This window comes from Carassius gibelio, chromosome B17 (genome assembly GCF_023724105.1).
Source record: "Carassius gibelio isolate Cgi1373 ecotype wild population from Czech Republic chromosome B17, carGib1.2-hapl.c, whole genome shotgun sequence".
Taxonomy (NCBI): domain Eukaryota; kingdom Metazoa; phylum Chordata; class Actinopteri; order Cypriniformes; family Cyprinidae; genus Carassius; species Carassius gibelio.
The window spans coordinates 13,295,110-13,309,619 of NC_068412.1; the positions used below are offsets into that span (position 1 = coordinate 13,295,110).

Below are 14,510 nucleotides of genomic sequence, written 5' to 3' on the forward strand. Positions count from 1 at the left end.
ACATAGAATATTTGAACGATTTAATTCTTTAAATTAATAAAAAATGTCTCTATAAAATCCTGTAAAAGGAAACTATCAGCGATTGTATCTGCCATTCATCCTTCACTTAAAAAAAAAAAAAAGTGTGTGTGTGTGTGTGTGTGTGAGTTTGGGCGGTAGGGGGGTAAATGTACAAATAAATTTCACTCCAGCAAAATATCACAAACAATTACTGAACAAAATAAGGCAAGTAACACATTGAACTAAACATGACTCGGTGTAAGTAGAAGAGCTAGTATTTTCTTGGGAAACATGTTTTATTTACAGTGTTTGACTTAAGCAGATGTACATTTAAAAAAAATTTTTTTCGTATTCCCAGATCTTTGCATCCAATAAAGCTGGAATCACAACTGTGGCACCATCAATCTTCCCCATGCTGTTGTTTGCTCACACATCAGCTAAAAGTCTTGGCCTAGTATGCATGCATTATATGTTATCTATAAGTATCCATGTACTGTTCAGTTATTTGGGCCAGTAAGCATGTAGATGCCACTCTGTATATCCATCATATGGTGTGATAAGTGCTGTGCACTCGATCCAGACTTGACCGTCTTGTTGCAGGTCTAATATACTGAACGGAAAACATAATGCCTCTGTTTGAAAGAGAAAAAAAGTTTTGTTTTAATCACAAATGCCACGTGGTTGTTGCAGCAAACTGACAGTTGAAGAAACAATCCCGATTTCTTTTAAAGTGCATTGATTTGGATCTTGAGGAGCATGGGATGGGCAGTAAGACTAGTTTAAAGGTTAACACAGGACAGGTCAGACTGGTTTTCTTTAAGAACAGTACATTCACATCCACAGAGGTGCTGAGATTCAATCCAGCGATGATAAGACACTGCTGACGATGTTACTCTGAAAAAGGGTTCTTTCAAGAGGACATCAAAACATATATTCCACATCGAGCATTCCTTCAGAACTGAATTCGGGTTTCAGGGTCATCTCTATAAAAATATTTTAAAATAATAATAATAATAATAATGTTAAGAGTCTTGATATGTAAATGAATAGAAGAAGTCATAAAATTGTGGCTTTATAAATAAGTAAAAATATCTGTGATTTATTTGTATTTTTATGTGCTCTAATCTAGTGATCAACATTCAAAAATACATTAATACATTGCATTTGAGTTAAAAAATTGTGAAAAAATTTAAAAAATATACCATTGGTCATCAGAATACAATTTTCATCTAGAAAAAAAAGTGACAAAAACAAACAAACAAAAAAACAAAATAATAATAATAATAATAATAATATATATATATATATATATATACACACATATATATATATATATATATATATATATATATATATATATATATATATATATATATACTGTATATATACATATACATATATGTACAAGATTTGTTTTCCCCTTAGTTTCTTAAATGTCCCTTAAAGTCCACGGCTGAAATTCCACCAGCCACACAAACATACACACAGAGAGAACACTTTTTCATATTAATAAAATATATGATCTGTCATCCTATAAGACAATTTAGTGTTTCATCTAGAAAAATAATACACAATTGGTTAAAATGCAAATAAATAAATAAAAAGAACAAAATATCACATGTAGCTCAGAGTATGTGCAATGCTGTATCATTTTCTTACCTTGTTCAAGATTATTTCCCTTAGTTGCTTAAATCTCCCTTAAAACACTGCAATTCCATGATGCTGATCTTAAATCTGCAACAAAAACTTTGATTTTGTTGTTGTCACATTGCCAGTCTAAAGACATTCAGACAGATATTCATCAGATTGTCAAGTCTAAATCTGTCAAATTTAAGTGACCAATTTGCTTTTAACCTGACTGAATATACAGTTGCCTTTAAAATGAATATGGGTTTACAGCATTTTCTTTGAATGACTGTGTCTGTGAGTGGTGTTTTAATCACTGGATTACAGTAGATGTCTTTCAGTAATAGCCTGAACGCTGTCTTTTCCTCTTTGTCTGCAAGATCTGGCTCAGGTTCAACTGAAACTCCTTGGTTTTTCAGAGAGTCGACTTTCCCTGAGTTTATCTGACACTGTGAAATCCTCTTCCATTCCATAGTCACAACACAATTTGACACTTCACTCACTCAGTGCACATCAGCTGGTCTTCTGCTCAGACCGAAAGATCGGTTTCAAAAACTTCATGTTTGTGAGGATTATTAGTTGTGCCAAACCATGCCCTGGATAAGTACTGAAAGTGTGACAAAATGAGATGATGAGGTGCTTTATAGTCTAAAGTTAAGGTGACTCAAACTGTACCAGTCACTCTTCTCCAGTATAAAAGTCTGCCACAATCAAGACAGATTCCTGTGTAAAACAGTTATAAATAGATTCAGTAGTGTAGGGCAGTTTACGTGTGAAAAGAAGAATGATTTACACTTGAATTTATATCATGACTAAGGGCCATTATTTAAAAAAAAAAAAAAGCAGCAAGTTTCCACAAAGTAGTTCTCTGTAATTTTAGTGTAACATGTCAGTCAAGATATCATCGTTCTAATCTATAACTGACACTTTCATCCCACACAACCCACCTCCTCCATCATCTACACCTTGACTTAGACATCCTTAGACATTAAGTGTGCTTGTGTTTTATGACTAGTAAAGATCATATGGCTGCATCAGATCAAATGTAAGTGGAACTGAGACCGCGTTATCTAAAAGAACAGGAACATGGTGTATTGAGGCACTTTTAGGATAAAAGGAACGTTGATGTCAGACCTAGAAATAAACAGAGACAAGATGAGACAAATGAATTTGCATTTTATTAGTGAAAATATATATTAATGCTGTTCTTTTTAATGTTTTATTTATCAAAGAATCAAAAAAAAAAAAAAGTATAAGTGTATAAATGACCAAGTTTTCCTGAGCTGCAAATTAGCATATACTAATGATTTCTTGTGACTCTGAAAAGTAATGACTGCTGAAATTCAGCCTTGCATCACAGGAATAAATTACACCTTAAAATACATTCAAATAGAAAGCAGTTATTATTGTTTCACTGTATTTGTAATCACTTGAAACAAAAAATGCTCAATCGTATTTTTCCTGAATTTTCATTTAGTTGCAAAGCACATTGTGTGAAAAATGTAAAATACTAGTAAGAATTACAATTATTTAAATTATGATTATTAGCCTGTTATTTTTTTAGCTATAGGGCAAAAAGGTGAATGACAGATCTTCACACTGTGACACTAACCTGGGCGGCAGAGCATTGTAACGGGTGACAGAAGTGTGTACAGGGCTGTTTCGTGGCTCTGAGACTGAGGTGACGATAATAAGTTCAGTTTAATGGCTTTGGCTTGGACTCAAGTGAAACCTGCCTGTTCCTACCTGCCCTGGTGTTTGAGTGAATGTTACTGCACCTCCATCACACACACACACACACACACGTTTGTTTTTGTGAAAAGTGGGGACATCCCATAGGCGTAATGGTTTTTATACTGTACAACCTGTATATTCTAAGGCCCTACACCAACCCTACACCTAAACCTAACCCTCACAGGAAACTTTGTGCATTTTTACTTTCTCAAAAAAACTCATTCTGTATGATTTATAAGTGTTTTGAAAAATGGGGACATGAGTTATGTCCTCATAAGTCACTCTCTCCTTGTAATACCTGTGTCATACCCATGTCATTATACAGAGTTGTGTCCTGATGTGTCACAAAAACATGCCCCCCCCCCCCCCACACACACACACACTGTATCTGTCTGCATATCTGTGCCAAACGGCCAGCTTCCTGTTTGTTTCACAATGCCCGTGCATTTCTCTCAATTTGCACTCTCGCTCACAGTATTCTGGGATATTAAGGTCTTGCCACTGTGAATGCATCATGGTCTACAGCAGTGGTCCCTAATCCTGGTCCAGGAGAACCACCAAGCCCCAACACCGCACGTTTTTGGTGTCTCTCTTATCTGACACACACACATTTGAGGTCTTTGAGTCTTCACTAATGAGTTGAATCAGGTGTGTTTGAATAGGGAGAGTGTTGGGGGTTCCCCAAGGCCAGGATTGGGGACCACTGGTCTACAGAACTGAATCCTGCACAGCCTGAAAATATCCGCCAGAAAGTTAAAGTGCAAAATGTTGAAGATGGAATAAGAAATCTAAAATCTCCGTAGCTGAAAAGTTGCCTAAGCTGTAAAAGAAGCCTAACCAGAGAAGCACGTTCAACCTCTGCGGTTTGAGGTTGTTCTTCAGGTCCTAATCTAGTTCTCCACAATGTAAATCGCCCTTTACTACAGCCACATTAGCAGCAGTGTTTCACTCTAATGAAGATTCAAACGCTGTTGTCTCCAGAGGAAAGCGCAGGGTGTGACATACACATGTGTTAACTTGCTCGTTTAAAGTTCTCCTCGTATCAAGCTCCTGTCCCTGCATCTCTGAGGATCAGGTGTCATCTTATGAAAGTCTCTGCGGTGTCAAAAGCAGTGGTGTGTAGTAAAGAAAGAAAGACAATGCTACTTGACCTCTTGATGATCCGAGATCATTTCATTGCATTGCTAATGAAATCTGCTCTTCTTATTTTGCGTTCATGTCATATTTTATGGCTTGGATGGAGCATTGATTTATCTGTTTTTCACTATGGACCGAGTGCAGCGGTGTAATGAGTACTGAGTGCATGATAGTATACTGTGACTATCTATACAGGTGGGTGTGTGCGTGCGTGTGTGTCACGCCTCTCTGTCTTATGACCTGAAAACAAAGGTGAGAGGTACTAAATCTGCCATGCAACGTTCTGTGAAACTGCAGTTGATCCATCACAATTCTAGAGTCTAAGCAAAGTGCATTTCCATTCAAACCGATGAGTGCATGTAAAATGCTGTATAGCTATTTAGATCATTTAATGAAAAGGTTACGATATAATCACTATAATTTGTGAAAAGAAAAGAAAAAAAATTGACATCCAGGTAACAGGTGAATTCTGACATTTCTGGATACTTTGCATCAGTTCTGCAAACATTTTCCTCTCTAGAAGTGTCAAATATGATCATTCATTAAAGAATAATACATTGGCTTAATTGTAAGGAATATGCGTGTACTTCAAATCTTAAAAGCATAATAAAAAATCATTACATACAGAAAATTGTACATTTTAAATGTTAAATATTAATTTAAAATAATATTTTAAACAGTGCACATTTAAAACATTAACTGTTTTAATAATCTTTTGTTGTGCTTTAAAGTACACTTATGCTGACATGTTCACTAACATACTAAAGTACTTGCAAAGTGAATGATTATAATTGTAACTTTTTTAAGTTATCTATTATGCTACATTAGTATAATGCAAATTCAGAATTGTAAAATTGCACAAGACTAATAAGAAATTATATGTATTTATTATTATTATATTTTTTATGCATAAATGTGTGTATGTTGGCAGGATAAAAAAAAATAATGAAATTACATAAAGATGTACTTAAGTCCTACTTAGGTGGCTCAAAAAACACTAAACTTTAGTTTACTTCTTTTTCAAAAATCTAAATAAATCTAACTGATCATTTAATTCATGCAACATTTAAAACGGAGCCAGATGTAAAGGTTTCTTGTAAGCACTGCAAGTGCTGTCAATGCCACTGATGAAAGTGACATACTGACAAAGTATTTAAAATCTTAAAAGTGATTTTTTTTTAAGCGAGTCTTCATTTGAGTGCTGGAACTAAATGGAACGCTGCAAGTTTTGTTTATCAACATTCCTGTCCAGTTCCTGTTGAAGCAACCAGTAAAAACAAACCTGAGAGTGTCCCATCATTTTTACTGTGAACACTTTCCATAGTCGAAGCAAGAGTTTTCAATGTCAACTCAAACTTTGCGTCTATTTTTATTTCTACAAAGGAACTGACTGAGTTACTGAAGTTGAAATTTTAATGAAATATAACTGAGAACATTATATAACTGCATTATATCTCCATTAACTCCATTATATCTCCTGAGATGATAAAACATCCTGCAATGTAAATGAACTAGATGTCTATGTAAACAAGGGGCCAATAAAACATTCTATTAGGGCTAACATAAATGCAAACTATATGTACATACAAAACAGTGTCTTAAACGGGCTACACAACACCCACAAGTCTGACTGCATGTTTGCTTTAATAATTAGTTTTGTCACTCCGCAATTACCTCACTGAAAAAAGGGAGACCTGCTTTAAACACTTTATTAATTATTTTCTCTGAGGACAGTGTCATGAAGATTACAGGTTTTGTAAACTCTCTGAGAATTATTTTGTGAGGTTGCAAATATCTGCTTATCAAATGTACCTGTCATATTTTTTTGGATATGCGTGCTGAAGCATTGCTCTGCCCTTCAAACATGTTTCAACCTGCGTGCTTCAACCGCTTGAGAAAAAGAAAGAAAATGATAAGTGAGTGAAACTGCTGTGGGAAAAGGGTCAGTTTTTAGTCTTGACAGTTGCAAGCTTAAGCCAATCAGATGTCTTGCTACATCTTCACAACAGAACACATCCCATCATCTATTGTTGTACAAATGAACTCTTTCACCCAACCCACTGGGCAAAACCTTGGATATAACCTGAGTCAACATTAACTGGCAGCTTGCTCTGGCACGAAATGCCTATGGAAATGATGTCATTATTTGGATTTCGAAATGCTTCATTTTGGCCAAATACATTTTTGATATGCAACCAGACAGAAAGCCCAGCAGTAACAGCTGGTCAATGACAAGAAATATTAGTTCATTCAAAAACACAAATCACTAATACAATGACTTCTATGACAAACATGTCTTTAGTCTCTGTATTGAAATTAATTGTGATATATCTTGGGAGCATAATTTAATAAATGCCAAACATGATGACTTAATGAATATATATATATATATATATATATATATATATATATATATATATATATATATATATATATATATATATATATATAAAAGATAATAAAGTCATGTGGTGTAAGTAAAAAAAAAAAAAAAAAAAACTCCAGAAACACGCAGAGAAAACATAAAACAGAAAATGACATCACAAAGAGGACCACTGCAGTGTGATGATCAGTTTCTTAAGATATCAGATCATTTGACCATTTTATAATAAGACAAGGTTGTAAAATGTCATGTGGTACAACCTAATTTTATTTTATATTTATCAATATTATTAATAAAATAATAATAATAATTAAAACATATTAACATATATTTATTGTAGGGGTGCTCCGATCACGATCGGCCGATCGTTAATGCGCATCTCGTCAGTAAAGCCGGTTCTCTAATCAGCGGTTTATTCCATCAGGTGCGCGATTTCACATAGAGCAGCTGTTACTACACAGAGCCGTTGTTAACTGAGAAGATGGGCCAATAAACGCTGAAAATTAACGTGATTTGCGCATCTTCTCTATTAACAACGGCTCTGTGTAGTAACAGCTGCTCTATGTGAAATCGTGCACCTGATGGAATTAACGGCTGATTAGAGAACCGGCTTTACTGACGAGATACGCATAACGATCGGCCGATCGTGATCGGAGCACCCCTAATTTATTTATATTACAGTATATTGTATTTTTATAAATTCAGAAATGCCTCAAACATAGTAATATTAATTCATCTTGGTAATAATTCATAATATTTGTAATAAATAATGAAATTATTAAAACTGTGTACACATAATTAATGATTATAATAATGACATGACATTTTATTAAAGTCAGTTAAAGATAAGTTATTTAATTAAGGCTTTAAAAAAAGTATAAAAGTTTTTTGAAAACAAATAAAACCAAACTCGAATACAAAACTTGACACGTGTTTTAAATTCTATTTTCGTTAAATATTTTTTTCCTAAATGCTCTTATTTATTATTGATCTGCCTACAGTAGCTATGAAAATTTAAGTTATTGATGTCAGTTTCAATATATACTGTATAGCCTAACTTCACAAGCAATTTAATAATCCACTAAACTAAATCAACCAGTCCGCTGATGTCCCAGAAAACCCAACATTTCTGCTGACCTCAAGGATGTATTAGACCTGAAAGGACAGGGATAGAGGAGGATTCAGCATACGGGCCCACGCTACCCTCACCCTCTCGCTGTGTTTGCACTGTAAGCACATAAGATAACATCTTCCTAATAGTTTCTCCAAAACACCAGAGCTTATCCCAGCAACCTTCACCGCTGCTCTGTTTATTGGGAAAACGCAAAAAAGCAGTTAGTCATTTGGGCATGTCAATTTCAGCACCTCATGGAGATCATTCAGTATTCCTATTTTATTTGCCTAACATCCCGCTTTTGTCTCCAGGCAGTAACTGGTCAAATGGCAGTGAAGAGGTGAACAGCCGTTACTGAGAGCAAATAGGATGTGGCTTGAATGTAATGCTGATCAGTCTGACTTTATCTGTACCTGGCTGAGCACTGAGAAACACTAGACTCTAGAAGATACACGCAGTCAGGATGAGTCCTGGCAAGCCTAAAAGGTGGTCTGTATTTGCATCTTATAACCCTCACATCCTGGTGCTCTGCACTTATGACTGGAGCTGGCAAATAACTGTCAAGAGCAGAAGCAAGGAGAGAGAACACAAACATTGAGGAATCACACAACACATCCAGAGGGAACTGCAAATAGACTCAAGCAAATCCAGCCATCCGTCCTTCTAAGGAATATGTATATCAGTATAATTTAAGTGTTAATAGTGTTACAGTGCACACTGTAAATACAATATGAGTATTATATATTTACAGTCATGGCCAAAAATATTGGCAACCCTTGGTAAATATGATCAAAGGAGGCTGTGAAAATTTATTTGCATTGTTAATCCTTTCAATCTTTTATTTGAAAAATTCACAAAAACTGAACCTTTCATTGGATAATAAGAATTCAAAATGGGGAGAAATATTATGAAATAAATGTTTTTTCTCGAATACACGTTAGACACAATTATTGGCACCCTTAGAAATTCTTATCAGTAAAATGTCTCTGAAGTATATTCCCATTCATATTCACAATTTTGAGATCTCCAGATTGATTATGAACATATCCAGCCACGACTTCCTGTTTCACAGGAATATAAATAGGAGGGAAAACAAAGCCCAAATCCCCTTAATCGTCCATTACAATGAGATAAACCAAATAATATATTTCTGATATGCAGCAAAAGATAATTGAGCTTCAAAAATCATAAAAAGTGACTTTAAGAAAAGAGCTAGAGCAGTGAAAATTCACATTTCCACTAGGGATGTAAGTAACGGTATGAAAATTTTCATCACGATTCTAGTGACCAAAATTATCACGGTTATCAGTATATCATGGTATTGTTAAAATGTGCTGGATATGTACAGACACTTAAATCACAAGTTTTATATTTAAAAATCAACAAACAACAAATATATTGACTTTTTGTTTGCATAATCACTAAAACAATAACATTAACAATGATGTCCGGATTTTAAATGACAACTTGACTGACAACAGTTTAATAGCATGCTGAGATAAATAAAGAAAGTCAAAATGAGAATTGCTTAATAAATGATTATATGTATTTTATCTGCTCCATAAATAATTCTAGATAACTTATCTGAATTGTTTAAAAGTGTAGAATCCACATTAACTTTTTTTTTGTTTATCAACCTGTCAAAATTTACAGCAGGGCATGCAAATTCGGTCAGTTTTTGGCCAGACAGAAGCTGCACACAGACAATGTAAATATAATTCTCTGTAAATTCACTCTCTGTCAGCAGGTGGCGCTTATGGAAAAGCTGAATTACAGCTGTTAACCCCGTAACCACTGTGGATAAAACAGCATTGCTATAAAGAACACTTCCTTTAGGTCAGCAGTTCTCAATTCCAGTCCTTGCGACCCTCAGCTCTGCACATTTTGTATGTGTCTCTTTCTTAACATACTTGATTCAAGATACTCCTTGAGCAGGGGAAATCTGTTAAAGTTTACCTCACTTCGGAACATTCATTCAAGGATTTGCGCTGCGCAATGTCTTCACACACGGACAAGCCAAGCATGACATCATATACCTCTGTGAATGAATACAATTTAAATTCACGTCCTGCACATTTCAGGGGGCACGGGGACTGGAACTGAGAACCGCTGCTTTAGGTATTACATGTAGCAAAGATGAAAACAAAATGCCATCAAATAGTTTCTGAAGACATTTCCTTCGTTTCTGAAGGTACATTCATATAATTACTTAATTCATATATTTATTTGAATAATTCCCTTGGCACTCTTTTAAAACCTCCCAGCCTTTCCACCCTGTTTTGACTCAAAACTAAACTACTCTGCGTGCTGTGCACAAGTGAATCTGTGATTTATGCTGGACGGTGTTTATTTATCGTGATTTGTTCAAATCAAGCTAATCTAATACGGTTTTAATGGTTATTAAACGATGAAACGGTAATACTAACCGTGGGGAATTTTATCATGATTTACCTGTAATCGTTACATCCCTAATTTCCACCATCAGGGCAATATAGTAATTAAGAATTTCCAATCCACAGAAAATGTTACGAAACTGCCTGGAAGAGGAAGTGTGTCTATATCATCCTAATGCACGGTGAGGAAGAGAGTATGAGTGGCTAAAGACTCTCAAAAGACCACAGCTGGAGAACTGCAGAAAAAAGTTGAGTCTCGGGTTCAGAAAACCTTTTAAAATGGTCAAACAGCACCTAATGTACAGCACTTCATGTTGCTTCGGAGGATTTCAAGAAAAATTCTCCCAACTCATCCAAAAACTCCAGCATATTTAGTTCTCAGACATGACTGGAACTTCAAATGGGACTGGCTTCTATAGACAGATGAAACTAAAAATATGAGCTTTTTAGCAGCAAACACTCAAGATGGTTTTGGTGCACACAGGGATAAAATGTACCCCATGTGTATAATGAAATATACTGCTGTATTTTTGATGTTGTGGGCATATTTTTTCTGCAGGAGGTCCTCCTGGAGGCATAAATACCAACACATGGCATAAATACCAACAGATAAAAAATCTAAAAGTCACTAACTCTTATCAATCTTATAATGGGCCATGTTTGGATCTTCCAACTGTACAATAACACAAACACAAACCTCAAAAACAACACAGAAATTGGTCACTGAGCACAAAAACAGGCTTCTGCTATAGCCATTCCAGTCCACCTGAACCCTACAGAAAATGAGTGAGGTGAACTGAAAAGGAGAAGCACCAACATGGAGCTGGGAATATGAAGGGTCTGGGGTGATTTTGGATGTGTCCAATGTGTATTAGAGAAAAACATTTATTTAATAATGCTATTTTCCCCCATTTTAAATTATTATTATCCAATGAAAGGTTAGATTTTTGTGATTTAAAAAAAAAATAAAAGATCAAAAGGATTAACGATGCAGATTAATTTTCACAGCCTTCTTCGAATATATTTTCTCAGGGTGCAGATATTTTTGGCCATGACTGTATGTAAATATTTTGTTTAATCCTGTGCAAAAATTGTGTAGAAAATTTTTTACCCAAAAAATTGCTAGTTGATTTGACAAATGAGCACAAAGAATCGGCAAGTAACACATTGGATAAAACATGAAACTCCTGCTCTGGATCCTACTTGACCTGTATCTTCATTTACACCTGTGACTATCTAGAGGGATGGATGTAAAGTCTACGCCATCTGACTCGCAGGCTGCTGTTACTGAACTTCCTTGGTGATGGTTTCTATATAATACGGTTTCTTCCATATTCTACAGTATTCATCTAGTGCAAGTTACATACATTTAATAAAGAAATATAATTACAGCTGTTCAGTACTATTATAAAAAATCTAAACACAAAAAATAATTGTGGGATTTTTTTTTTTATCTGGTTGACTAAAATTTGCTTCAGGCTTTTAAGGATTTGCTTTGAATGCATAGTTTTGTAGGGTGTTTTTCAGTGGGTGTTGGTTCGGTTGTTTTGCTATGAGCAAGATAATAAATCCTTATTAAGTTAGATTCATGTGTACAATCACGTCCTGTTCTTGAGTTCAAACAGGGTTTTAGGAATCTAGAAGTTGCTTTTAATGATCAAATATATATAATGTGTCATTAAAAATAACTTCCAGAGTCCTAAAAACCTGTTTCAAACATTTTTAAACCAAAATAAACAAGTAGCAATAACTAAATTAGGCTTTGCCAGTTGCCATCAACCATCAACTACCATTCCTCTTGCATACGGTCTCTAATATGTTCCTGCCGTCAGCACACATTCAAAGCCATGACAGCAAATATAAACAGTGTGCCTGCTCAAGTACGGTTCTGGGCATTAGGGTAAATAAACACTGCAGCAGGACTCAGGACTCAGGACTCAGCAGGAGAAGTGTGTGTATGGAGTGGGGAGTATAATCTGAAAACCGAATGATAGCATCTCTAAAGCCCTCTCTTACTAAGAAGAGGTGATATTTATTTTCTCAGCTCTGTATCTTTTTAGGTATTATCTCTGCTCAACTGTATAAACACACTTATCCAGAAGTGAGAACGGCTTTCTATGCTTAAACATAGATATTAAACTACCCTTTTCAGTAATAATGTCACAGAAACTGAGGGGGAAATGGGTTTCATGAAACTGGGTGATTTGCATATTAAAACAAATTAATTGTCTTGGAATTTGGGAACTGCAAGCAAGACAAACATCGCATTTGGGCTTTAGAGTGGAAGACGATTAAAATGATATGTAAATAAACTAAAATCAGTGTTTTGCTCATAAACAAACAAACAGATTATTCTAAAGACTGGACAAATTTGCTTAGCATGTGTAATTTTATAAGACAACATTTAGATTCAAATCGGTATCTTCTTCTTGAACATTTACATAATTTGCATGCAACATTATTATGCTATAATCTTCTATAAAGTGATTGGTCAGTTTTATTAAATACTGTATACTTGCATTAACCCCATTTTTTCAGTTATGGATCTCTAATCTTCCGTTTTGGGTTGGTGTGGGTGTTCACAGCAGTTTGAATCGGGCCTATCCTACTAAATGAACGCAGGGTACTCAATGTTGTATTGGCAACACCTAATATTGTTATGCATACAAATCACAAGAACCTGAAGACAAATGAATACACATGAATAGAAATGCTGCCGAGAAACTTTACAACATGATAATTATTTAACAGCAAAATAACACATTTCATGGTTTAAATGTGTCCCTTACTTTTTCAATTTTTCAATTTGTATCACTTCGGGCCTTCTTAAGCATTCAGTAACTTAAGTAACAGTAACAATCAACAGTTTCAATTTTAATTTATGTCACACTGAATTTCATTTTTAATGTTAATGTCATTATATAGAAGCCTTAGATATACTGTCAGATGATTTAAAGGACTTACAAAAATAATATTCAATTGTATTAAATATAAAGAAGTATCCTTTATGGTAAATCTGAATTACACATGTTTGCAAAAATTGAAATACTGTGTACATTACAGCAAGATGTAGCTCTGAACAGTTTAAAGGTCATTCAGAAACAAAAACATACTAAGATTTTGCTATCATGTAGTGCTAAAATAGATAAATAAGTAAAAAACACTGCACCATTCATTTCACTGGGTTTTTGTTAAGTTAAACATGCACAGACCATAAGCAATGAGCATTGTTGAATATTAAGCTCCTCCTCTCTGGTGTAATCCAATCCAGTGCCCTGTCACAGGTAAAACCGGCCCCAATTTCGCAGTATATCCAAAAAAGCGAGAAAAGCCAACAAAACCCGTTCTCATACAAGCAATTCTAACGCAGCCCTCATCCCATCCTGAAAACGTTGCTCCATACAAGAAGAAGGATCGGATTTACAGTACCAACTAGAAAGTCCAGTTCGACCATAAGAGATGTCACAGGAGCATGACAAGTAAGTTCACCACTGTAGGTCCATAGTCTACCAAGAGATGATCAACAGAAAAGGATCCAGTGATTGTTAAATAGAGCACTATTTACTGCTTAATCTTGGTTAATTTGCTGGACCTGGCACAGATTAGCTCCTTGAGTCTGACTCGTCTCAGTAATTCCGGAAACTGTGTCTTACCACGAGAAGTCGGACTGACAGCCGAGAGCCGATTCCGCTACACACTAGTGCTGTCTGGGCTCTTCAGTTCACCTGTCATGTTCAGACCTGCGTCGGTCACAGGTGTATCTGCACCTGCCGCGGGAGTTACGAGCGACGCACTCTATTTGTCAGACTTGCGTGTTATTTAGTTGGTTCGTTTGTATTTTTTGTGTGCACATCTTCCTTGTTTGGAGTGAAATCACATTGGAGCTTAAAGGCTCAATAAGTAAAGGCTTCTTGTAGGTACAGCTGGAAACAACATCTGTGTTTCTGGAAAGGTAATATTTGGTGAAACGTACTGGCTGAAGGTTTTTAGATAGTAAAACCATTTTTAATGGCAGTGTATGAATATTTTATGGATTAGTATGATTTATCAAGTGAAATATTGTTAATGTTTTGAAAGAAGAGTTGACTGAAACAGCACACCTGCTTTCTAGGCGTTGGCAATT

General features: G+C 35.2%; 1 protein-coding gene and 1 long non-coding RNA gene across 3 annotated transcripts in view; one reads left to right on the forward strand and one right to left on the reverse strand.

Annotated features, from left to right (window-relative positions):
* The window catches only part of LOC127975923 (uncharacterized), a 16,910-nt gene continuing 2,400 nt past the window's right edge, over window positions 1–14,510 (reverse strand). The window contains exons 2-3 of the long non-coding RNA XR_008157654.1: window positions 1,660–1,734; window positions 1–632 (exon numbers count right to left, since the gene is read on the reverse strand). This is a non-coding gene — a long non-coding RNA (uncharacterized LOC127975923). The remainder of the gene's footprint in view (window positions 633–1,659; window positions 1,735–14,510) is intronic.
* grhl1 (grainyhead-like transcription factor 1) overlaps window positions 13,718–14,510 on the forward strand; it is a 17,657-nt gene continuing 16,864 nt past the window's right edge. Inside the window, exon 1 of one of the 2 annotated variants that reach the window (XM_052579940.1) lies at window positions 13,718–13,866. In XM_052579940.1, coding sequence (XP_052435900.1) covers window positions 13,847–13,866 — 20 coding nt within the window. In that variant the 5' untranslated portion in view covers window positions 13,718–13,846. Of the gene's footprint in view, window positions 13,867–13,924; window positions 14,340–14,510 lie in introns of those variants that run through there. The other variant, XM_052579941.1, reaches the window with a different exon arrangement.